The sequence below is a fragment of the Bos grunniens genome, chromosome 16 (genome assembly GCF_055505025.1).
Source record: "Bos grunniens cultivar Pamir isolate PY7600 chromosome 16, Bosgru_T2T1.0, whole genome shotgun sequence".
NCBI lineage: Eukaryota > Metazoa > Chordata > Mammalia > Artiodactyla > Bovidae > Bos > Bos grunniens.
The window spans coordinates 1,156,228-1,182,190 of NC_141180.1; the positions used below are offsets into that span (position 1 = coordinate 1,156,228).

The following is a 25,963-nucleotide window of genomic DNA, read 5'->3' on the forward strand; positions in this document are numbered from 1 at the left end:
GTAAATTGGAAGCACCAGTTAGGAGTAATTCTATCTGGGGAGTCAGAGAAAGCTTTACCTAGATGACACTCTTCTCAGAACTATTTGGGAAATTGGTCTGAAACTCAAAAGTCACCAGTGAAGATAGCCTAGGGCCATCGGCTCTTGGTCCCCACTCTTCTGCCTCCCCTCTTCCTCCCTGAGAGAATGAGTCACAAGTGTCACAACTTGGTTTAATCAGCAGCACAATCCATCTGCTAGGGAAAGGCTGGCAGGCCTCTTTCCTGAACCTCTTTGGCTCCCCCTTGCCTCTGCTCTGGAAATATCAGGGTTTTTGCAGTTTTGCGAGCCTTCTGCATAGCTATTTGTGTCACGTGGCACAAAACCCAAGGAAATGGGAAAAGGACTGGGGCAACTAAAACCCTAAAATTCAAGCGGGTAAAAAACTACCCCAAGATTGCCTCCGCTTTGTTCCCTGTGGTTTCCAAGTCATGTCCAAGTGTGAGGGGAGGCCATGAATATGCCATTCAGATAACCTCGTGCTGATGAGTCTCCGGAGACCTCTGAGCTGTCTAACAGAGACACAGCAGAGTTAGTGGCAAACACACAAGGGAACGGGTCGAAGAGACAAGACCTACAGCAGGTCCCTATGCCTTGTCCCCCAAAATGTCTGGAAGATGGTGCTGGTTTGCCACAAACACAGGCATTTGAGACCATTGTTTTTTTTTGTTTTTTTTTTTTTTAATATTTTCTTAAAAAAATACAAACAAAATGAACTTTAGGTCAATACAACTCAGGGAAAGAGGAAAAAAAGGAATTTCAGAACAAAGGGAAAGTGCATCCTTGTTTAGGTGACCATGTTGTCCCCACACTCCCAATTCTCCGAGCAGGAAGGTCACTGCACAGCACAGGGGAGCCTTGGAAGGAGTTCAGAAGGACAGGCGGACTGAAACTAGCAAATGGATTTCGGTTGTCATTGATTATTCCGTCCTGGGATGAGCAAGATCCAGGTTAAAGGGAGGGAAGGGGTGTTCTAATAAGAAAAGACAACATGTACAAAACACAGCAGTAAAAACGACTCCTTAGCACAAGTGTGCCCTCACAAGAACGAGGGGAGTCATCCGGTGGCTGCCATCCCCGCTCCTCCCCTCCCCCTAAACAGTACGGGCGGCAACAGCGGAGAAAGCAGTCCTTGATTCAGCAGAAAGCCTTCCTGGGATACAGGCGCGGCGGCAGGCAGGGCAATGGTGAAGTCACAGGAACTTCGGTCTGGGACACTTTTCCTGCACTGCTGCTCAGCTAACACGTGCTGGCTCTGCTGCTCTGTGTCTAGGGCCCCCTCAGCCTTCCACGTGTTGCAGGTTCCCTCACACCCCACCGCATCCAGCTCCCGTCCTGCACTGGACACCCAGTTCCCCAACTCCTGAGGCCCCCGAGGTTTTGACAGAGCTCTTTCCTCGTTTTCCTCCAGAGCTGAACTGTGTTGCCCCTGTTACCTGTAGACTAGGAAAGAGATTTATTCTTGGAAAAGCAAGAGAGTTGGTACCCTTCCAACCATCGAGGCTGGATACTGCCCACACCTTGGAGTTCATATTCACCTTAATTCTTCACAGCACACGAGGCACAACTTAAAGGTATATTCTCTGGAGCGCACAGTAAGTTAAAGGTGAGGAACAAGTGCCCCCGCGGCCAGGAAGAGAAGAGTCTGGCCGATCATACCCACGCAGGGTGCGGCCTCCGCCCTCGAGTCTGCGGCTCACCCTCCTCGGGGACACCCCCAACGCCAGGGCGTGTCAAATAATCTTAATCAGAGCCGCGGCACTGAGCCTGTAATCCCCTCCCCACACTGAGACAGACATTCTGGAAAGGACCCTTGGTTCTCTGCAAACTGTCTCTTCGCCCAGTCACTTCTCTCGGAGAACACACACGCCGGCGTCGCAGCGCTGAGTTCCCATGGAGGTCACGACCTCCCAGCTGTCGATGATGGGGTCGTAGCACTCAATGCTGCTCAGCAGGGAGTTCCCGTCGTAGCTGAGGGAGAAGGGCGAGCAGTGAGGGAGAAAGGCGCACCTCCACCGGCCCCGCCCACCGCCCCTCCCCGCAAAGCCCCGCCCCTCCCCGCAAAGCCCCGCCCACGCCCCCCCCCCCGGCCTCGCCCACGACCTGTCTCAATAGGCTCCGCCCCGCCCTCTCCCCACAAGGTCCCACCCCACAAAGCCCTGGCCCACAGCCCCGCCCCACAAATGCCCCCGCCCAGGCCCCTCCCACATGGCCCCACATTAAGATTGCCATGGGGCCCCTCTCTCTGCGGAACCAAACCCTGTCTCCACCACACACGTGCATGAGATCACACGGCCCTGGATGCCAGATTTACCCCTCACCCTGCAATTGCATAAAGTCTCCCCCGAAGCACCGTGGCCCCGACGTAGCACCGCGGGGTGGTCATGCTCGTGACTGTTGTCCAGGAGTCGGTGCGAATGTTGTAGGCTTCCACAGATGAAAGGTGGGCTGTACCATCGAATCCCCCCACCACATAAATATGGTCATTCAGCAGGGCTACCCCTGCACCTGGGGAGGAAAGGGCACAGCAGATGAAGGCTGCTGAGCTGAGGATCTGAATCCTAGAAACAAAACCCTGACTGACGGCAGGGTGAGCCCCGGAGTGGCCGAGGGCCAGACAGCCTGGAGGATCTAGTCCAGCACAGCCACCCACCTGCAACCCTCTTTGCCTGGCCGTCATCTTGCTTTCACTAACTCGGAGCCCAACCCTTGTCATGAGAAAAGGAGTGAAAAAAGAGGAAAAGAGAGGAGAGGGGTTGTGATGGGTCTGGAGCATCTGGTACCCGGAGGCTGGGCTCTCTGTTCCTCTACCCCAGCCTGAGGGCTCAGGAAGACCCCCTTGACTCCTGCACGTGCACACTCCCTCAGGCAGCCCGTGTCACTGCACAGAGCTGGGCTGGAGGCTAGGATGCAGGGAGGGACTCAGGTGCAAAAAGATAAGGCAAGGAGGCTTTGCTCTCACACTAACCCAGTGAGAGTCTGGGCTGTGTCTCATGCCACTGTATTTAGGGGACACAGGCACTGAGGAGAATGGCCCTGACCCACGCTTCCTAGGTCGCCAGTAAGACAGGCCTGCAGCCCCCTGCCCAGGCAACGCCTGACAGCTCCGCCTCCTGCCCCGGGACCTGCCTGGTCTTACCAGAGCGCTTGGTGGCCATTGGTGTGACATTAGCCCAGTGTCCTGTATGGGGGTCATACTTCTCAACTGAGTTTAAGATATTCAAGCCGTCATATCCTCCTGAAAGACAGAACGGGAACCATTCCAGAAAGAATGGTCAGTCCTGATGTTCACTCCCGGCCTGCCTTTCTCAAGGGCCTCACTGATGCTCTTAGTTCCAGCTCTCCCTCAAGGGCTCCAGAGAGAAATCTGACAGCACCGTCTTCTGCTCTCACGGAAAGGAGAATCCCAGTGAGTGAAAACTATATTGGGACAGACCAGGCTTTTAGGGGGAGGAAGTCTATGAGCCAATTCTGGTGAAAGGGACCCCACGCCGAGGCCGCTGCCCTCAGTCGCCCCGCCCCCGCCCTGCCCAGACCCCGCACACCTAGACAGTAGATGACCCCGCTGGCCACCACGAGGCCGGCACCTTCCCTGGCCGTCTGCATGTCGCCCAGCATGCTCCACTGGTCAATGTTCGGGTCATAGCGCTCCATACTGGTGTGGCGCCTGCTTCCATCAAAGCCCCCAGAGACATAGATCATATCTGCTCAGGATGAAGGAGTCACAGGCCGTTAGAGACTGAGAGGTTTCTAACGACTTCTCTACAAATCTCCCACAACTCTTCCAAATGCCTGGAGCCAAAAACAACTTTTTTTTTAAGGGATAAATCAATTAAGTCTTTCTTAAAGAGGACAGCACAGTTAAGACACAGAGTAAGAGAACAGAGTAAGATGGAATCTTCAGAAACACTCCCTAGATGGGAATTTGCAAAATTACCACTGGTGCCAGCTGCCTCTCAGCACGCCGGGACCTGAGTTACCAGCCCCAACGCCACCACTGAGACGCCTGGGAGTGTCTGAAAGCAGAAAGGCGTGACTGACCCCGCCAGCAGCCTCCGCACTTCACAGAGAGGTGTGAACCCCGACCCAGCCACCCCGAAATGCACACGTTGCCCTGTGCACCAGCCTACCTCCCAGGGTGGTGGCTCCAGCTAGGCCGCGCCGGACATTCATCGGCGCCACTGAATACCAGACCCCATCCTCGTCTGCCGTGTAGTCCAGACACTCCACGGAGCTGAGGCGGGAGCGGCCGTCGTAGCCGCCGATCACGTAGATCCGGTCGTGGAGGGACACCGAGGCCACGTAGCGTCTCTTCCGGGTGATGCTCTAGGGTCGGGGGAGAAGAGGCGCCTTTGCCACTTCAGCCAGGCCGGTCTCAGGCCCCATCTTTGTGGTCCTTCCTGGGTTTCCCTCCGCACCTTGCTGCTTCACCTGCGGCCGTGAAGCCCTCTGAGCAGCGGTTTATCTGCTGCCTGCCCACTGGACGAAAGCCTCTTGCTCACTGATGCTCTTACCGATGAGTGCCTTCTGTACGTCTATCTCTAAGGCTTCCAGAGGATCTACCGTCCTTCCCTTATCCAGTATCCGATTCCTTCCCGCTCCATAAGCACTGCGCTAAAGACCAACATCCTTCCGTGAAGCAGGAAGAGACTAGTGCACTGCTCCCTAAGAGCAAGGACCCAACGACCTGGAAGGTCATGAGAAATGACCAAAAGACCCCCACGTCTCTGTTACTGCACTGAAGCAGAAACCCCGAAGGAGACACAGACCCTGGGTCCCACAGACACCAGCTCAGTCCAGGACAGTTGAGCACCGTGTTCAGGTTAACAGGGCAGGGGCAGGCACCCTGCGAACCACTCGGGCGGCCCGGGGAAGGCGTGGGAATGGCGGCGGGCCAGCCGAGTGTAACTGCACACAGGGCTGAAGGTACTCCTGAAGCTGAGTCAGTCAACAACCGACTACTGTAACTGCCTGTTGTCAGGACGCGCTGCTGTGACCAGGCCTCTCCACTCTGAGGACTGGGCTAGTTACCACCCGGAGTCAGGGACTGCGGACATTTAAGCTCCTTCCCTGGGCCTGGTTCCATCACAACTTACTGGCAAAAAGCTCCACTCCTGCGTCTTGGGGTCGTACTTCTCCACCACATCGATGGGAGACTGCTGGCTTCCGAAGCCGCCGACCACCAGAAGCACTTCGTTGGCTCCTGAGGACAAGCGAGGAGAGAGGCCGTTTTCCCGCGCTGCAGGCTGACTGCCCACAAGGACGGGGCAGTGCAGACAGCACTAGGGCGCCTTGCCCCGCGCGGCCAGGAGGAGCCGTCCAAGAGGGGAGGCCTCCACAGAGCTGCCCAGCAGCAAACTGCTGCTTCCTGAGAACCCGAATCTCTGCGACGTGAGTTTCCATTAAAGCCCAGAAGGCATGCTTGAACACGCCGTGCGTGCTCAGTCGCCTCGGGTTCTTCGTGACCCCGTGACTGCAGCCCGTGAGGCTCCTCTGTGCATGGGAGAAGCCTGAGCACACCCTACGCCTCATCAACCCATCTATACGGTTCCAGCTAGCCCACAACAGGCTTTAAGGGTAGGCTGGAGGAGCTCCCTGCCTCTCTCACCCTGTAAAATTCAAAACAGGAATTCTTTGTGATGGCAAAGAATGTTCTCCTAACCTTGGCTCCCAAAATTTGAGAGATGTGGCTTAGGAACCAAATAATAAATTTAAAAATCTTTTCCATGACCTTAATTTTTCCAAATTAGCCAACTCCATGACCACATGTCCTGTTAATTCATCAAAACTGCCAGGTAACCGACCATAAGGCTAGACTTTTAAAGGGAGTCTTTTTCTCTACTATCTTACCAAATGAGGCATTTTGATAGCTTCTGTGTCTTCCCCTTTCCCCTAGGGACTTCTCTGGATAATATTCCAATAATATTTCTTTTGAGAAAACTCCCTGTGTAGCTGCTCTACTGTAGAGAAGTTAGCTGGGGCATTTCAGGACATTCAGGACAGCATTTAGCTGACCTGGACTGGAAAGACCAAGCGGAGTACCTTTAAACTGACAGGAAACACAGACAAGCCCCCAGGGAAGTCACGGCTGCCACGACCGGCAGGGGAACGACACAAACCGCTCAGCAGGAAGCGTGCCACCATCGCCTGTGGAGAGCCTGTGCCACAAAACTGAAGCTCAATCTTAAATTTTATCAAGACTGATCAAGTCTAGTTTAACCACCAGTTTACAGGAGACACGGGGAACAGAAAACGTGTTAAATAAGACTGCTGGGATGTAGCCAATAAAATCTAGATCATGGGAAATTCAACAAATAAACTGCAAAGGAAAACCAAAGCAGGAGTGAAAAGCCTGTGGATTTTATAGAGACTAGAGAGAGCTATGAACCCAGTGCAACATGTGAGCCTTGTCTGGATCCTGACTGGAGCAGCTGAAGTGTTCAAAAACAAAGAAAAGTAAATTACGGGAAAACTGCAGAAATGTGAACGTGTACTTAAATCTGACGAAGGTACATAATCGGTTGTATATTTCATCTTTCAGAGACACACACAAAAGCATAATATAATATGGATGGAATTTTATCCTGTCTGGGATTTGCTTCAGAATACATAGGCTACAGGTCAGTAACTGTTGAAACTGGGTGACAGGTATGGGGGAATTCTTTGATTATTCTGCTTTTATATATGTTTTCTGTTTTCCTTAATAAGCCACACAAAAGCCACGGATTTTAACCTCCTCTTATGAGAGGGCACCTCTCTGTGTACTTGCCAAGTAAAGTAGGTAGGCCCTACTCCAAGGTGAGCAGTCACTTCCTTTTCGCAAACAAAGCATTTGAACACAGGGTCCTTTCGCAAGACACTGATTTTATGTTTAAGCTCCTCCAACTGGGGGGCCAGGGTTTTCCTTGGCAGTGCTTTCTCCCATTTACGCCCTTCTCCCCCCAGCAATTCTCTCCCTCTGACGTGCGCATGGGTGGGGAGGCCATGATGACCCCGGAGGGGCAGCTGAGCGAAAACACCCACAGCTGAGGGGTTTCCTATGCTTCACACAGCAAAGCAAACTCCACCACAGAGTAAAGCAAACTCCACCACACGGTAAAGCAAACTCCACTGAGTCAAGCTGTGATGTGCACACCCAGAGGACCAGCTGACTGGCAGGAAGGCTTTTGGTGCAGGCTCCGGCTGGCCCCGGCTCACAGAGGACAGGGTGAGCTTGGGGTCACTCGGCAGCTCAGGACTCTGAGCACCCGGGCGCCAAGACCACCGGCCCCCGAGCCTCTCTGCCCATTACCGTCCCTGAAAGAGCCTCCGTGCTGGAAGCCTGTCTGCCAAGTGAGTGAACTGATTCACTTCCCACTGCAGCTGGAGTTCATGTCAGTGCCAACAGAGCTTTTGATAAGGGTAAGAAGGCCAGTGTTTTAACACTGAAAACGTAATTTTAGGCAATACTGATGTCTGTTTAGCCTGTGTAGCTTTTTCTATCACAAAGATGATTTCCTTTTAAAAAGTTTAAAAAGCAAGAGCAGGTATGACTGTCGCCCTTACTTGCATATGACCCGCCCTTTGGTTAAAAAGATAAAAAAGTTTTACGTCTTGTGATTATAAAACATGTAATATATAAAGCACATTTTCACTGTTAAAAAGCTTGAAAATAAAAGCATTATGAAAAAACTTTATCTGTAATTCCACAAAGACCCCAAAACATAAGACTGTCTCCTTCCAGTTCTGTTTCTGAATGTCTACACAGCAGAAGTGGGACACATCACAGCACAGCCTGTTTCCATTTCATTTTCTCAAGATATTAACAAAAGCCTTTATGATTTAATATTTTAGGCATTTCAGGAGCTGCTAATTGGATTATAAATAATCACATAGAATCCTGTGGTAAACGTCCATGAATATGAGACATTTCCCCGTTTCTTTAACATGGAAATGAGAGCACTGCCTCGTGAAGAACGTGAACCTTAAAGAATCTTTTGATCTATAAGAGAGGTGAGACAAACTACATTCCCACCAACACTTAAAGGTGCCAATCCATTCTACTTTCTGTAGCACTGCATATTTTCTCTGATACTTCGATAGGCAAGAAATTGTATTTATTGTATTATTTATCACTAATAAGACTTTATTAGCAGTTAGGCTGAACTTCTCCCCTTATATTTAACAGACCTCCCTGGCTGTGAACCATACACTCAAGTCTCTAGTGTTTTTGTCTTATGTGCTTTTTTTTTTTTTAGTTCTTTACAAAGTACTTTAACCCTTTGCTGTGGCTGTAGTGAATTTATTTTCCTAGCTGACCATTACAATGTGGTACATGATTTTTATTTGGTCAGAAACACTGGCCTTTTCAATGCCTTCTGTTGCACTGTGCCTGGGAGTCTTCCTCCCTCAGAACGATTCCCAAGGGTCTCACTGTCTTTGGACCCTGAGCTGGGGCCACTACTCCTGCAGTCTGCCTGCTGTGAAGGAGAACTGGGCAAACGGCTGAGCAGAAGGAAGCCTGTTAGTTCTCTGCCAACCAACGGGGGCCTGTCAAGCTGGACTTCCACGTTTACGAGGAGGAAAACGTGTCTAAGACACATGACGAGAACTGTGTGTGCAGGCACACTGCTGACACCGAGGCCTCCCAGCAGTGCCTGGTCACCGCTGTTTTTGGGGGAACGCCCATGCCCTGGGGTGCGTTGCTGGAGGGAAGAGCAGACAGGCGGCAGGAACGCCAAGGACGCGTTCAGGACCTGCATTTCCACCTGCACAGGAAAGGAGCCAGTGACAAGGCAGGAGCTGCAATTTGCATTACATCTCTGGTGAGAGTAAGAGGTAAGGGTAGTAAGGAAAACAGAACCCCACGTGTAGGATGGGGCATGCTACGCTCACTCCTGTGCATTTCACTGCCCTGTGCTGTGTGCAGAAGGGCCATCGTCCTGGTAACTGGCTCAGCAGCCTCCCGAAGGGGCCGGCAGAGCACAGGACGGCTGGCACGGTTCATGCTAAGCTGGAAACACAGAGATGCTAAATTAAGAACCCAGCTGGGAATATTTTCATTATTTCCTTCCTAGGACTTCTGAAAAAAGGACCTCAGCACCATGCGGGCGTGCAGAATCACATTCTTACCCCTCCAGGGCAGGACAACAAGCAAGTTCTTTAAGCCACAGAGGTTTTCTGCTGCCTGTTCAAACAAGGTCAGGAACTGACCTCTAAACCACCTCTGGGCTGGTTCACACGGAGTGTCACTGTAGAGCCACTTAACGAGCAATTATGAACTGGCTGGGGCGCTTTTGGCTCTACAAAAAGGAAACATATCTTCTGTATTGGAAAGAACTCTAGTGACTGACTTAACTCCTCTGACGTGCAGCTGGTGGTAATCCAGAGGCGCTGAAGGACTTGTCCGGGTTCAGACAGTGAGTTACTAGAGTAAGTGACGGAGTTGGGAGCAGGAACCAAAGCAAGGAGAATGTCCTGTCTCCGAGCGCCAGGTTCCTGGCACCACCTCACTGGCTCAGCTGGTATTTAGAGAATACTTATTTGTTATTTTCTGTGTAACCACAAGCGTATGGTAATAACACAGAGGTACGGAAACAAAGCCTTAGTAGTTAATATCCCCCTGCGCTCTCACTTTATTAAGAGGTTAGTGCTTATCCTGTATACACACCCTTTTCTGTGCTCAGGTACACACACACCCGGAAGTCTTGCTGCTCCCTCTCCCCTACTCAGTGTACACAATTAAGTCTGTGAATCTGACTCAACGCCTTTTAAGTTTCCTGACGTCACACGGTACAGCCGTGCTAGAATTCAACCAGCCCCTCCCCTTCACTTGGCGTGCGGGTTGCACTCACTCTCTTTCTCCATATCAGCAATTTGCGGTAAACATGCTCATGTCTGTGTCTGCACTCTTACGTGCTTACGTCTATACTGTACACTGCTTCACAGGACACTCCCGAGGTGGGACACAGGCTGTGCACCTCGTCCAGACCTCCGGGTGAAGCACCTTTCGGGCGCCCAGCATTCCCTCTCACAGGGTGCTCTGGGCGCTGCCTGTTTGCTCCTGTGCCCCATTCTACAAGGTCACTGCTCCCCCCGTTCTACGAGGTCACTGCTCCCCCGTTCTACGAGGTCACTGCTCCCCCGTTCTACGAGGTCACTGCTCCCCCGTTCTACGAGGTCACTGCTCTTTTTCTTGTTGCCACGCAGGGTTCTTTTTATAGTAGAAATACTAACCTTTTGTCGTATGTATCGAGTGTATTTTCTCCCAGTCCACCAGTCCATTTCTTTGCCTTTTGCCATCAATTAAAAAAAACAAAAAAAACAAACCTGATGCAGTCAAGTAACCATGAAGGGCTCTAAGTTTTCCTATTTTAGTTAAAAGGGGACAGAGGGAAGGGAGGCTGCTGTCTCATGGATACAGAGCGTTAGTTCTGCAAGATGAAAACGGTTCTGGACGTGGGAGCTGTATGACGGTATTTAACACTGAAATGTATCCAAGATGGAAAGACGGTGAATTTTACGTTGTGTGTATTTATCAAAATAGAAAAAAAGGCCACCCAGAATACAGATATTTTCCTATAATTTCTTCTAATATTCTCATGATTTTTCACTCAGTCCTTCAATCTTTTTCAAAAATTTTCTTTTTATATTTTTTCCATGTATCTCATGCTGATTATAAATCTCTGTATACAACATGAGACACAAGCTACATTTTGTCATCTCCCAGGGATCAACAGAACGGCATCCCTTTAAAAACAAAACAACAAAAAGCAGCATCTCTGCGTGGTGGAATCACAGATGACTCGTTTACTTTTTTGCTTCTCTTTGTTTCTAAAATTTCTATAGACCTATTAATTCTGCCATTAGAATGAAATAAATCACTCTACTTATATCTATGAATGAAAGGCTTAATTATCAATTAACACCCAGCACGCATGAGGCCACAGTCAGATAAGAGTAAAAACAGGAAATAATAACAACAAAACACCACCTCATGTACACAGAGTAATTTATAAGCTGCCAAACGCTTAGGCTCCTGGGACAGCGAGCGGGAATCGAGGGCACACGTGAGCACAGACCGCACACCAGGTGGAGCACCAGGCATCTTCCACGCACGGTCTCATCTGGCCTCCTCGTTTCAGAGGCCGAGGCGTCAGCTCAGGCCAGTGGAGGCCAGCCAGCGGCTGCCGGGACCTGAGCCCAGGCCTGTCCACTGAGGTGACAGCCTCCGGAGGCGGCACGCACTCCCTTTCACAGCAACCTGCAAGGCTGGAGCTGTGAGGACCCTTGTTTCACAGATGCGGCGATGGACCCAGAGGGGTTAAGTTTCCTGCCAAAGTTCACACCCCCGGTGAGTGGTAATCGCGGGTGAGCACCGCCGTCTGGCTCGGCTCCAGGCCCTCACCCGCTGCACAGCACCGCCTCCGACCTCCCGGACCCCTGCCTCACCCACAAGGCTTCCTCCTCGCCTCCTCTCCACCCAGAGGAGGGAGGCGCAGGGCCGCAGATGGTTCACTGACTGCACAGCATCTGAGAGAGCTCTAACCCACAGGCCCCCAATACGCTGAAATACAGCTGGGACTTACACTGCCTAACACTTGACATTTGTAAAGTGCTTTCCCCCCGTATCTCCTCTTACCCTCCCAACAGCCACATGAACTAGAAGGGACGATGCCCTTGGTTTCTAGGAACTCAAGGTCAGGGTGGCAGAGGGCCTTGCTCCAGATGGCACAGCGAACACGAGACGCCAGCTTACCCAGCCGCGCCCGCGTCCGGGGCCCCTGCATCTGAGTGCGCAGCTCAGGTCTCAGGTGAAACTTCTTGGCTTCGTCAACGAGGTCCCTGCACTGCAAGCTGCAGCGGATGAAAGGCTGCAACAGCGGGAGGAGAGTGAGCGCGGGGGCCTCAGCAGGGCTGCCGGCAGGGCTGAGGCCGTGGGCTTCCGGAAATGAGTTTAAAAAGGTTTGTTTTGAATAGACGTCACATGGTTCAAAGGTAGGTGAGGGTACGTGAATGGACCATAGGAAGAAGTTACACAAACGAGACCGAGTTTGAGAGATGACACTAAGCAGCTGGCAAGCCCCCTGATGCCAACGACTGGAGAGGCGTGTCTGTGATGAACTTTCAGAGACGGGCTGGGCCAGCCTCACCCACGCTTTACAGATTGGTGGTCTCCAGGGTGGTCCCGGTGGCTCCTGGAGAAAGTCAGGAAACGCCCCACAGGGAACTGAGGCTGAAGAAATGCTTGTAAACAAACACGACAGGAGCCAAGCTGATGTGAAACATCACACTGCTTTCAAGCTGACCTTTCCAGAGTCAAAAATAGAGAGACTTGACAAGGGAAGTGTCTTTTCCAAAGCAATTTGAAACAAATTTTTTTTTGCTCTTTTTTGCCTTGCATTTTTTAAAATTTATTTTTAATTGAAAGATAACTGCTTTACATGAATCAGTCATAGGTTTACCTATGTCCCCTCTCATGGAACAAATTTTTTTTGGAATAATTTTTTAAATGGAGAAAGGGACAAAACTTATCATCCAGTACTGCTATGCAAAATAATGAGGGGCTTGCAAAACAAAAAGACAACAAAGAGCAAAATTAAATGAAGCCACAGATTCTCGTTTCTGCTGGGAGCCCGACTTGCCCGGTGACCGCCTGCAGACCCTGCACTGTGCACGTCCCGGGCAGACCGGGACAGGCTCCGGGGGTGCTTTGCCTCTAGGGGAACCAGTTCTGGGTGCAGGACGTGAAGCTGCAGAGACGCCCGTCCTGGCGACTCACCTCAGTGTCTATGACGTCTGTGATGTAGCGGGGGGTCAGCAGGGGCATCCGGACATACTGCAGCAGGTCCGGCAAGGACCCCTCCCGCTCCTTCTTGGCGTGCTTCACCCAGCTGATCACAGCCTCGAAGACCGGCTCTTCAGAATCCACCTGCAGGCGCGGGACACGTTGTGGGGGAGCTCTGGAGCCATCTTCCGTTCCCCTCCCCCCAGTCACTCCCATCTCCCAGAAAGAGCCAGGCTCTTGGGGAAACAATCGTTTCAGACACAACTTGCTAAGATCATGAGAAGAGTTATAGTCAGATTGGGTGAAAAACATCTAAGAGAGAGGGTACTTAATAGACCATCAGTCACAAATCAGCTTTTAATTCAGAATTTTCTCCATTCCTAAATTTTTTCCGGTCATTTCTGAAACTTTAGTAGGCAAAAGGGGAAGCTGCTGCTCTATTCAAAGCTGGCTCTCAGGACACATTTATTCACAGTGCTGTTTAAGGACGTCCAGCCTTGCTCCCCAACTCCTCAGCCAGGCCTGCGAGCAGGAACTTCCCTTCAAACAACGCAAGGAACGCGGAGTCTGCAAAGCATCATCAATGAGCACCTAAGCGACCACGCTGCACAGTGCCGTGCGATCTGAGACGATACATAGAATTAATCTTTTGGGGGACTGAGGTCTGAGCTACATGTGACAGGCGGGATATGAAACCTTGTCCCTGGACGAGCACTCGGTACAGTGAGCACCGGGACTCACAAGACCGACACCCGAGGACCAGGCCCCGAAGTCTGCCTGTCCTGAGGTCCTCTCAGAGTGTGACAGCGCCCAGAGAGAGGAGCCTTTCTGGGGACTTCTCCCAAGAACTGAAAGGACAGAAAATGCTTCCGAACGTTCATTCATTTGATGGATTTACCTAACACCTACTAAGTGCCAGGAACTGTTCTGGAGGGACAAATCAGACATGAACCTTCCTCTTAAAGTGGGGAGATAACTTAAGTCAGAAAAACAAACAATCCCACTTTGTTATTATGTATCAAACGGGAAAAGTCCAGGGGCTGGAGACAGACTGACTTGACAGACTGACTTTACGCAGACTGGCGGGACAGGGAAGGCCTTCCTGTAGGAGCCGTAGGTTTCCACCTGGCGGAGGGGCAGCAGTTAGCCTTGGTAGATAGGAAACACCTGCAGAAGCCCTACAACCACACTGTCCAAAACCGCAGGCACGAGCCCCGTGTGCTCTGGCGTCTACATCAATTCACGCGGAGCTAAAACGAAACATCCCGCTTTAGGAATCCCTGGCAGTCCAGTGGTTGGGACGGCGCTTCAGCTGCAGGGAGCTGGTTCGATCCCTGGTCTGGGAACTGGGATCCTGCAAGCCACGCGGTGCAGCTAGGGAAAACAAACTCAGCTTCTCAGTCCCACGGGCCACACTTTACAAGTGCTCAAGGCCGCCAGTGCTTGGGGTCAGTGAACTGGCCAGCACGGACACAGGGCCTTCCGATTTTCACAGAACGTTCTACTGGACAGCCTGGGAAACGACAGAGCCTGGTGTGGCGGGATGAGCGAGGGAGGCGACGGAAAAGGTCAAGCTGGAGAAGCAAAGACTGGATTTTTCTCCAAACCGTGAAAAGGCGTCTAGCAGGTAAGTGACGGGACCACACTGATGTTTCGTAAAGTTACTCTGACGACCACGGAGGATGGTTGAGAAGGGCTGCGTGCTGGGAGCCCAGACGGGGCTACCCTGGGCCCAACAGGCAGAAGGCGGCGAGGCGGAGACAATGGCAGAGCTGACAGGCTTCGCACACTGAGCGTACAGGGGCTCAGGCGAGCCCAGGCTGCCGAGGGACCAGGCGCAGGGGAGGGTGCAGAAGAGTGGCTGTGAGTTTTTAAATGAACTTCGGCTTTGGCAAGGATGACGGGCTCAGAGTTCTGAACAGCTGAGTGCTGGACTCTGACACGTTCTAGGTTTCAATGAAATACATCCACTGAAAATGGGGTTTTTCCATCATAAGCAGAGATCCTTGACCTTAGTAAAGACGGAGTAAACAAGCATTGCAGAGAAACAGCTAAACCGAGAGAACCCCCAACATTAATGCTTCACTACAGAGAAAATTTCTCTGCAATAAGTTTTCACAGAGAATTCTTTTATGACATTAGAACAGCCCTACGTACTGAGTACAACTATTTTCGGCATTTTATGGGAGAGGAATCTGAAGATGAGTGGTTAGGAACACTTGCCCCACAGCCACTCCAGAGCGACTCTGAAGCCCGTGCTGCTTTACGCACGTGACACCCGCCCCGCTGCCTCAGGTGCTATTGTTTTACGTGGCGCAGAGGCGGCGTTAGTTAGCAACACGGTCAGACATCTGGCCTGTGCTTCTGGCTGGCACATGAAAGAGAAAAAAATGTCATTTGCTGAAAAAAGCAAAGGCCATTCTTGCCAGATACTTGAGGAAGATGGTACAGAAGAGTTAGTCCTGGCTTCTGAAGAGGCTAGCTCCCTGCCCTCCCCGCTCCAGCCAGCTTTATTCACAGTCTCCACTGCTCTCGAACGAAGGCTCCCTGATCCGGTCACGCAGAAACAAACTAGGGGCAGCCAGCTCCCTGCCCCGTGGTCGCCAGAACGGTCGGGAGGCGAGGGCGGCCGAGTCCTGCCCCTTGAGCCATGTGTGGGTGATGACTCATCTCGGAAACTGGAGATGGTTCTGGGAATTAATAACACTTTAAAATGCCAAGAATGGTACCGTGAGAATGGAAACCCCAGGGTACAAGGCTTTTGGTCCATCTTGTCCATAACCGGATCCCCAGCCCAGAACTGCTCTGGGCACACAGGAAGAACTCAATAAATACTTGATAAATGAGCCAGGAGTTGGTTACTTTGTGATTGTTCACAGTGAAGCTTACGTCTGCGGGGCCCCTTCTACCACCAGTCTGGCGTCCCGTGCGAGGACCCAGCTCCCCCGAGCCCCACAGGTGAGCACAGGCGAGAACAGGTCACAGACACTCGGCCCCAAAGCCCTTGCAGGAGCAGCGTCCTAGGCAGACGTGAAGCACACGTGAACCGGGTCAGAAACAAGGGTGTGGACGTGCCCCAGTCAAGCTCCCTCAGAAAAGTCACCTGGCAGAGGCACCAACACAAAGCTGGGTGAACACTGACAGGAGATATACTGAAGACTTGCTGTTACATGAAAATCCTAGTTTTAACAAAGTAAATCAGCTTACTGAATATGCGTACTAAATATATTACAGACTTTCTTTAAGTAACAAATTCCTTTTCTAGCATTTAGAGGATCAAACTTTCCTTCCAATATATTAATACCTCTTGTTTATACTGAGGTGCCATGAACTTCTGGGATCCAGTCATCTACAGTCATTTTTCATTGTTATCTGAGGACAGTGAGAGAGAGAGAGAGGAAGTCTCAGCTTCCCTAGAGGATCCTCCCTGAGGATCGCCGTCTCCTCAGCGGGGGAAGCAAAGCCCCCGGAAGGACTCCTCCCCGAGAACGAGGCTCTGCCGGGTGCTTCCAGAAGCTAACAGAAGAGCTGGGCCGCCAAGGTGGCTGCCGGCCTCAGCAACACGATGGCCCTGCTGCGCACACTCGGGGTGCCGTCTAGGCACACACCCACACCAGCCCCCAAGCTCCCCGCTGCGGGGTGGCGTCCCTGGACACGGGGCGCAGGCTGGCGGGACGCCACCGCCGCCCAACTCGGCCAGCAGAGCCCGCCACGCCCAGAGGTGCAGACCACTGCGTCCTGCTTGCGGTCTCCAGCCTTCTGTTCGGTCCTCCTGATCCACCTCCTCTACCATCTCATCTAGACCCAGAAGCTTCCTCTTCTTTCTTCTTCCTTACTCTGAACAGGCTCGTGATTCTCCCGACACTCCGTCAGCACTTGCATCTTTTCGTTTGTCTCCACTACAACACTGTGAATCCCCTGAAAACAAGACTGTGCCTTGCTCTCTCTCAGCTCCCCAGCACCCAGGGCGTGAGTGCTGCACGGGAGACATTCTCAGTGCATGTTTCAAAACAAGTTGAAGGGGTAACAAGAGACGTATCCTAAAAAAATCTACTTAACTTCCCATTTCTGCTTATTCCATACTGTTTAATAGTGACTCTTAACCACTGGGACCACAGATTTCATTGAGGAAGAAGTGAACTCCCTTCCATAAACATGCAAATACATTTGGCATATAACTTCAGGGACACGTGCTCAAACCTTAGCACTAATGTGGACACCTGACCAAAAGCCCTGCTATAGAAGCATAGTAGCTCCATCTTGCCTTTTGGTCTTTGGCCCAGTCCTGAAGAGAGCGGATGCCAAGCAGGTAGGTACCTGAATCTCATCGCACTTGATGAGCTTTTCCACCTCTCCTTGGCTGAGAAGAATGAACTCTTCATGCTGCACCACTTCAGGAAAATGCTTCTGGCTAAAAACCTCAGCTGCTTGCATCAGGTCAACACAGTTGTGAGTCTCAGCAAAGTCCCGGATGCCCAGGCAGTTGGAAGGGTCCAGCTGGCTTTCCAAGAACTCACAGCAGGCTTGCTTCACGCCTAGACAGACACAGACAGGGGTCCTGAGGACACTTGGTGGGGGACAGGCCTCAGTCCCTGGGTCACAACCTCTCCGAGTGGGATCAGAGGGACCCTGGCTCAATGCCTAAGAATCAGTTTAGAAATGTCATTCTTTGGGAATGCAAATCCTGTTTCTGTCTTACGTGCTCTGCAGCCTTCAGCAAGGCCTTTATAAATGTGTGCTGCAGCCTTAAAGCAAGTGCAGCAGAAGGAACTGTGTTTATGGACACCGCCACAGTTATAGACACGCCTGTAAAACTCCTGGGCGCCATGCTACAGAACCAACTGTCACTGAGCACAACGCACCTAATCCCTCCTCCACACAAGGACTTACTGAAAGACGCCAAAGAAGGACAGACAGGAGGGGCTGGTAACACTCTCCCATTTCTCTAACTGAAAAGCTCCGAGTGTAGCATTCATTCAGAGCTGGGCACTAATGCAAAGGCCTCGCACTCCTTCGGTCGTGTTCTAAAGGCTAAAGCTAACAGAAGCGGATCTGGAGGTCAGTGCAGGTCGGCACCTGAAGGGGCACCATCGCCAGTGCTGTGAAAACCTTCCACTTTCACTTCTGTGGGTCAACTTCAATGTTTAATAGATCATTTTTATGGTTCAGAAGGTTAAAGGGCCCCTGTGAGTGGTCCCCCAGCCACCTCACCCACCCGGGCACCTGCTGTAGCACCCCTCCATGGAGGCCATGACTTGTAACTGTGTCTCATGCCCCCCACAGGACGGCTGTGCACACAGACGGAAGGAAAGGCCTCTACTAGCCCCTCCTGCATGTTTTTACAAACAGAAAGCATGTGCTCTCTTTACTAAAGAGCCAGAGACGAACACCTGGAGGCTCCTCTACACTGCGACAAAACCTCAGCTTCTCAGCCATGGGCATTAGCCCCGAGGCCCATGGTGCCCCCACTCCCACGACCTGGAACGCCGCGGGCCGCTGTGGGCACACGCCTCCACAGCCATACCTTTCAGCTGGAGCAGGCAGGCTGCGGGCAGCAGCTCCTGGACATTCTCCACGGTCACGTGCACGGTCTCCGTGTACACAAAGTCCAGCAGGATTTCCATGGTCGAGGCGGTTAAACCCTGAATATCTACATACGGTTTCCCCTTCTCTGAGAGCTGAAAGCGAAAAGGGCATGCGATCATGGCGGTTGCAATTACACGAGGTTAAGGCAGAGGCTCGCATCCGAGCACATGAAGGGATCTAACAATATTAACTGCATACACGTCTTTAACAAAAAAAGGGCGTCTATTTTGATTTGTGCAAAGGAAATACAGCATATATTTGCAGCCTTTCAAATGGGGGAGCTATGTGCAACCCAAGAGCACACAGAGGTGACACCTTCTGAGAATATCAATTTTACTTGTGAATAATTTAATATGCTGCTCTCGTATTAAAACAAACGCAGACATGGAATACAACCAAAAGTTCCATAAGCATGCCACTAGCGTCCATGGGCTTTTCAGATGAAACATGAACTTCGCTGAGTTCCGGCTGCAGACCCTCCAGAATGAGCCAGCACCGCCCACCTGCCCTGAGACTGCACGCTGGCCACCTTGAGGGCGTTCCACTGTAGCACTGAAGACAGCTGGATTGTTTGATACTTCCTCCAATACTGGGTTGATTCTCTCTGGGGATTACTGAATTACTGGTAGTACATTCAGTCTAGACTATATCCTTGGGGCTATGAGTATAGTTGAGGCCAAATAAGCATAGAAAATGGTTTGTCTACGGTGGAAATCTTCAGCTTTACAGGACAGTAACTATCTGAAAACTGGTTACCTTATGAAAGTTTTACTAGATCTTAGTTTAGGAATTTCAACTACTTACAAAACTCCAGTGCACGTCCATTATAAACTAAACATCTTTATCAACTCTGATTCCTTCTCAGTCCAGAGTAATAATCAAAAAGCATTCTCTAACAAAGCCAAGAATAAAATAAATCCCCCAAACCAAAAAATGTCACCAATACATTATTTTGGAAAAACATTTACTAACTGTAAGTATTTACGAACAGAAATATATAAGCACGTTCACGTTAGGAGTTTCTTAGTCAGTAACCTGTGTCCCATTAGCCAAATGGTTTAAATAGGAAAATGAGTTTACTATCTAAGAACTTGCAGCAACTGCAGTATTTCACATTAATACTCGCTTTACAATTTTGCAGAGTGCCTCTCACTTATTATTTCGTCTGATGGTCACAGCAGCCTGGTAAGGCTATTAGGTCTGATGTCACGGCCATTTAACACACAAAGGGTCTGAGCTTCAGAGATACAGCACGACTTAACCTAGGTCTTCACTATTAATAACAAGCGACAGATTGAAGCCAGGCCTCCTGCCTCACCCTGTGCTATTTCAGTGGCACCGCATTTATGGAGAAATTTAGAGCTGGAAGAGAATGAAGACACCACCAAGTTTAATCATTCTGTTCTACAGACAACCTAGTGAGGTTAGATGGTCGTTAGGGTTCACACAGAATTTCTAAGAGAACCGAACCTAAAATCCAGGTCTCTGGACCCTTCTGTTTAAATCATTTAGTGTTAAAAACAAATTCAAGGGTATAGAGACCAGTCTGGAGATTCTTAAAAGACTAGAAATAAGAGTCCCACATGATTCAGAAACACTGCTCCTGAGCATATTTCCAGAAAAGACGAAACCTTTAATTTGAAAACACACATGCACTCCAGTGTTCACAGCAGCACTGCTTAGAATAGCCAAGACAGGAAGCAGCCTAAATGCCCATCAGCGGGTGAGTGAAGAAGACGCGGTATATGTGTGGGGGACACACACAAGGGGAACATTACTCAGTCATAAAGAGTCATAAAAATAATGCCATCTGCAGCAACATGGAAGGACCTAGAGGTTACCACACTTAATACTAAGTTAGGTAAGTCAGACAGAGTGAGACAGATGAGGGACAAAGTGAAATTAAGAGGAACGAAATTCCAATTCCACAATAAATGAGTCCCAGGGATGAAACGCACAGGGTGGGGAGTCAGTCGGTAATACTGAAATAACTCTGAAGAGCGACAGACGGTAACTAGACTTGTGATCATCTTATGTTGTATCGGATTACCACGCTGTGACCTCAAACGAAGTACTGCAGGTCAATTACACTTCAGTTGAGAAAGACGCGAACCATTCACCATTCTCTTGCCTGATGTCAGTTTTTAAAGGAAGACTACAAAATCCTGGTGAGAAAAAAATGAAAAGGGAGTTCTTTTTCAGATGTGCAGAGAAAGAGTGAAGCCAGGACGCACACCGTGTGACGAGTCCTCCGTGTTTCCTGCTGGCAGCCGGGTGACACTGTCCTGGCCCAGTTGAACACCAGCGCTCTGGTGCTCACCGGCAGACACTGTGGGGGGCAGTACAGGACCGCATCTGCAAGGGCACCTCACACACGGTCCACTGGGGCAAATGTCAGGCTTCCACATTCTCCCTGCCAGCCACGGGCTGAGCACCGGCTCAGCATCACATACGACTCTGGCTTTATGATGCAAACATCAAAGTTAGAATCAACTTAAGTTTCTGGAGAAGGGAATGGCAAACCAAGTTAACTTAGGATTAAATCCTCTCTACCACTCACAAGCTGTAAGGCATTTCGTACCTGAGACCTTACTTCCTAACGTGTAGAGTGAGATGGTAGCAGCCGCCCCTGGGGTGAGTGGGACAGGCAATCGTCTAACACAGCATCTGGCCCCAGCCGGCGACTGTCGTCATCACGACATGATCACCATGACGAGGTATGTCAGGCTTACGTACAAGTACTGGTAGATGACATAATCGAGACAATTTATTTAAAATAAAAAATCAGACTTGCAGTCCTGGAAGCTGAGAGCGCTGTCCTCTGCTAGCTCTCCGCATCCCTCGTGGCTCAGCAGCTCCTCCACACGCTGGGTGTCTTGCCAGGCAACCACTGCGGCAGCCTGTTTCCTAACACTGTGCGAGCACCACCTTTTTTCTTGCCAGGCCAGCCTGTCCCTAATTCCCTGGTTAAGGGCTTGTGCTCCCAAGTTGGCATCTTTCTGGCGATGTTTCGTGTGCCCACACAGCCAGGCACCAGTCCTCTGCCACCCACCTGTGGCTGCACTAACGCTCCCCTGGGAGAAGGAAGAAGACTGCTCTTCCTCTTTGCTTCCCTCCTCCCTCTTCCCCTGTACTCTTTAAAATGTTAAACTTTAGAAGAAAGAAAATAGGAAAACGAATAAAACACTGGTAAGGAAAACCCAGTAGCTGACACCTGTGTTTGCTACACGTTGGACGTTGCTCTAAGCACGTCACGTGTAAGTTTCTCAGGTAATTGTCACAATAACCACGAGAATGTGTCCTACTGCTATTCCTCATTCTGAAATGAGAAAACTAACGTGCAAATGGCAGATGGTATCCACAGTCTGCCGCTGAACACCAGACTACAGAGATTCACAATTATATAGAACTTCCACTGTCTCATCAGTGAAATGAGATGCCTACAAGGTGATGTGTGTGGGCTCCACTTGTGAGGAGATGGTTCGCCACGTACCTCACTGGTGAACATGGCGCAGAAGTAATCACTGCAGGCAGCCAGCACGATCCGGTGGGCGGGAAAGTCCTTCTGCTCCACTCTCAGCGTCACATCACAGAGGGTGTTGCTCTTCCTGAGGGAGTTCATGGAGTTGAGGATGGATTTAGCATGAGTATTTGTCATTATGTCTTTGGGAGCCATAATGCCTCTCATCAAGCAATATGGAGAGAGAATGAAAAGAATCCTTGGATTCTGTAAGTACAAGAAACAAAACCAATGAGCATATATGAAAGCCTGGGGACACTAAACATATTCAGTTAGCTTTACAAATGAAGGCGGCGCCATCAGACTCAAACATCCACAAGCAGAGCACACTCCCTTCCTGGCATTACCAACACAAGCCAGCCACTAATCCCCCTGAGCAAATCTCATCTCTCCTCCCTCTGAATTCCCCTTGTCATGGAGTGTCCAACCCACCTGACAGGATTGTCAACTCTCTGCTGTAAGTAGAAAGAAACTACTCCTTTCTCACCTATCTTCACAAGGCTGCTCTCATGGTAAAAATCAGAAGATACAATTTCTTAAAGGCGTGATGTCACTATTTTTAATACCTAAAGGAAATTAAGTAGCTGAATATTTATAGAGGGTGGGGACCCAGTTTTATATATGTATTTTCTCTCCTAGCAAGTGTATAATAAATGTTCATTAACAGAATGCAAGAAAGGAACTGTGCCTTCAACGTAGAGCAAAAGGCCAGTATCAGTGACAATAAACTTTTTCTAAAGAAACACCCAATTATTTATGATGACTTCCAACTATATTTGGATTTCTTCTTAAAATGAAACTTCAAACGAGGACCCAATGCATGCCTGCATGCTAAGTCACTCCGGTCATGTCCGACACTTTGTGACCTTATGGACTGTAGTCCACCATGATCCTCTGTCCATGGGGATTCTCCAGGCAAGAATACTGGAGTGGGATGCCATTATCCCTCTCCAGAGGATCCAACACCTACACTGAATAATGGAGACCATGCAAGCTTAAGCTACTGAAGTTCTACAGAAAGGTCTCCCTACTCTAATTATTAGAGTAATATTCATTCATCAATATTAACAAATTAATATTTGTAGTAATTCTTCTATACTACGAGAGAATTACTGGGATAGAAAACCTATCAAAACTCTACTACTAATTTTATGGCCACAGCCAGTCACTTGTAAAGTTCACTTGTACGCATAAATTAAATGAACTCAACAACAGGCTACACGTTAAAAAATTAATAGAAGTAATTTCTTGATTTTTGACAAGCTTCAGTTATTATTATTTTATTTTTGTTTATTTGCTTCAAGGACAATTTCTGGGAAATGAAATTGGAAGGTTACTAAGAGTCTGTCGTATGTGGAATCTGTAAGGATCCAAGAAAATTAAATCAAACTATGCTTTTCAAAAATCCACAACTCACAACCATAGTTTTATACGAAAAGGGAAAACGAGACCCTAAATTCTCATCTACTCCTGTTTCTAGGTAGCATACTATTCTTTAAGCGCTCCAATCACTCTACAGGATCCATTTTACAGAAAAAGAGGTGGCTCATGCAGGCATAAGATGATCTCCAGAAAGACTTTCCTTCCGTCAACTTCGTTTCAACTCTGGAGACTGAGAAAGGCCCGCACGGACGCCGCTATACGGTGAGGACCTTGGGGCGGCGGGTCGGAGCCGGCTCTGCCTGTCAGACAGACACGGCCCCAGCGTGCGGCTGCCCCCTCCCGGGGTCCCCGGCCGCGCTCCCCCCCAGGGCACCTGGTCCGGGGCCCCCTCGAGCTCCCCGCTGGAGGGGCCGCCTCCCGGCGGGCGACAACAGCAGCGGCGCCCCGCTCCCCGACAGCCTGCAGACGGAGGTCGCGGCGCTCGACGCCTGGAGGCCCCCGCCCGCCCTGAGGGGACGACGGCGGGTGAGGGCGCCGGATGCCGCCCCCGGGCCACTCACCTGTGCTCCGGCCCGCCGAGCGGGCGCGGGGCGAGCGGACGGCCGGGGAGGTGCCCAAGCGCCGCCGCCCGGACCCGGAGGCTCCGGCGCCGCGCCCGCGGCCGCGCGCCGTGATGACGTCACGTCTGCGCGCGTCACGTGCGGTACCGCTGTCACGTGACCTCGGGCGCTGCTGGCGGGCCTGGGTGGAGCGGGTGGACGCCGCGCGCAGGGGGCGCGGGCCCCGGCACGTGTGCGGACCGCGGCAAAGACTCCCTGAGACCACAGACCCTGGGGCCTCAAGGCGCGGCGACCCGAGAGGAGTGCGGAGGTTTCCAAGGTAGGGAGCTGGCCGCAGGGCGCGTTTCACCTGACGCGTTCAGGCGCCCTCTCACGTCGAGAAAACCCACCGAGCCGCCCCGTTTCCTCCCGTCCATAGTCCGCAGTGGCCTTTTCGGGCCGACCATCGCTGTGATGAGAATCCCGAAGCCCCGCGACCACGGACCTCGGCGTTCTCTGCGTCACAGTTGGGCCTGTGGCCACCGCCGCGCGATTCTCTGTTGCTTGCCCTCCGAGACAGTTACGTGGAAGGGGCCCTGGAAGCGGGACTCCGCCAGGGAGACTGCGAAGGACCTTAGACGTCCCGGGGGTCCTCAGGCCCCTGGCCGCTTCTGCTGCCTTTCACAGCTGCTGGGTGCTGAGCGTTCTGTTAGAAATTTTGCTTCTGATTGGTTTTGGCGCACTTATCTCAGCGCCTGCGAAGGGAATGAGGCCCCTTGATACTGTGCCTGTGAAGGTTTAAACCAGCTGTGCTTGAGTGTACCGTTTTCCTCTGTGGCGCCTTTGATTCTTCAGGGATAATAAAACTATGGCCAAACGGGTAGCAGTCTAATAGTCTAATTTTGTGTAGTGTTTCCATGTCTCATGTAGTATCTCTGATCTAAAATTCTCTTGATATCCATATTTCTGAGCGCAGGATTGATAACAGGTTTTATTGGGGGCATTTTGTAAAAGTTCACCTGAATGATGAATGCAGATATCCTTTAACAGCGATTTTTGGGGTATATCTACCCTCTGTATATTCTCACACACATGAAAAAGGATGTGTGTTCAAGGTGGTTTGTGGATTGGATTGGGGACTGTTTCAGTGACGTGTGGTGCATCCATACAATTCAATACCACAAAGTTGTGAACAGTGTACACTTTGCCATTAGTTGTGTAGAAGGGTTGGGAAAGATATATTTGCCAGTATATGTATAAAAATTGCAGTTGGAAAGATACGAAGTACAGTAGCAACAGAAATTTCTTTGGAGAGAGGAACTGGTTGTCTGGGAGACAGGGTGGGAGAGATTTTCTCCTTTACATATTTATGTGCCTTTTAAATTTTAGTCGTGTGGACTTAATGTATGTATAATTTAAAAATAATCCCTTGTCTTCTGGGTGCAGAATAGTATCTAGATGCTTTAATGATATTGCCTAATTCCTGGCTGCAAAACTAAGAGTTTTTCCAAGTATGAGAAGGAACTGAATAAAAGAGGCTTTGGTTTAGAAAAAGTCCTCTCCTTTTCCAGAGAAGTAAAAGATGGAGAAACTGCCAGCAAGAAAGCCAACACACCAAGGGGACTAGTCAGGCTTCTCCTGTTTTCTTCGAGGGTACAGCCCTAACATGTTTTGAGTCAAGTCACAGGGACACCATCCTCATGTGAGAATATTTCTAAACTTTGGATATCTGATTTGGTACCCTGCAGCCCAAACTGATTCTGAGTTCTTAGATCCATTGCTGGAGGGCTGTGTCTGGATGAGGTGAGTGGATCAGTCGGGTTCCACACATTGCCCTGCCCTTGTGTTTGGACTCCTGGGATGACTCTGGGTGTTGACAGCTACTGAAGGGTTTCAGTAAGGGAAACATGGATGTGTTGTGGAGCTCTACTACATCAAGTACATCGAATGTGGTCAAATCTTGAAACCAGTTAGGCAGAGTGCACTGCATTTTTGTGCCATCAGAGCATGGCAGACAGGATAATGTGCCTCATAATTGTGAAATGTAATCACAGCAGGGCCCCAGCTGCTGCTTTGAAATTCATCGTGAGTTTGCTCCCAGCCCTAGCTCATGCCCCCAAGGGCTGGTTC

The 25,963-nt window shown here is 50.5% G+C and overlaps 1 protein-coding gene and 1 long non-coding RNA gene across 14 annotated transcripts; one reads left to right on the top strand and one right to left on the bottom strand.

The window, feature by feature from the left end:
* Window positions 1-698: 698 nt before the first annotated feature.
* On the bottom strand, window positions 699-24,300 carry KLHL12 (kelch like family member 12). 13 transcript variants are annotated; one of them, XM_086343077.1, is made up of 12 exons: window positions 23,855-23,966; window positions 21,885-22,118; window positions 18,330-18,483; window positions 17,123-17,340; window positions 12,800-12,949; window positions 11,777-11,891; window positions 5,136-5,242; window positions 4,170-4,365; window positions 3,585-3,743; window positions 3,179-3,277; window positions 2,361-2,547; window positions 699-2,010 (listed from the first exon to the last, which is right to left on the bottom strand). In XM_086343077.1, the coding sequence occupies exons 2-12, from the start codon at window positions 22,077-22,079 to the stop codon at window positions 1,884-1,886; spliced, it is 1,707 nt and encodes a 568-aa protein (XP_086199203.1). In that variant the 5' UTR covers window positions 22,080-22,118; window positions 23,855-23,966; the 3' UTR covers window positions 699-1,883. The 13 variants fall into 13 exon arrangements, with proteins under 13 accessions (XP_086199203.1, XP_086199199.1, XP_086199204.1 ...); XM_086343073.1 differs by having other exon boundaries at window positions 11,660-11,891; XM_086343078.1 differs by having other exon boundaries at window positions 23,668-23,966.
* LOC147356005 (uncharacterized) lies at window positions 24,000-24,714 on the top strand. The gene is made up of 2 exons (XR_015142923.1): window positions 24,000-24,173; window positions 24,273-24,714. It is a non-coding gene; the product is annotated as an uncharacterized LOC147356005 (long non-coding RNA).
* The last annotated feature ends 1,249 nt before the right edge of the window (window positions 24,715-25,963 follow it).

Coding starts and splice junctions, on each gene's coding strand:
- KLHL12 (XM_086343073.1), bottom strand. CDS start 22,079: ATGAGAGGCATTATGGCTCCCAAAGACATAATGACAAATACTCATGCT. Junction 11,892..12,799: donor CAGACGTCATAGACACTGAG/GTGAGTCGCCAG, acceptor CCGCTGTTGCAG/CCTTTCATCCGCTGCAGCTT. Junction 2,548..3,178: donor AATGGCCACCAAGCGCTCTG/GTAAGACCAGGC, acceptor TTTCCTCCCCAG/GTGCAGGGGTAGCCCTGCTG.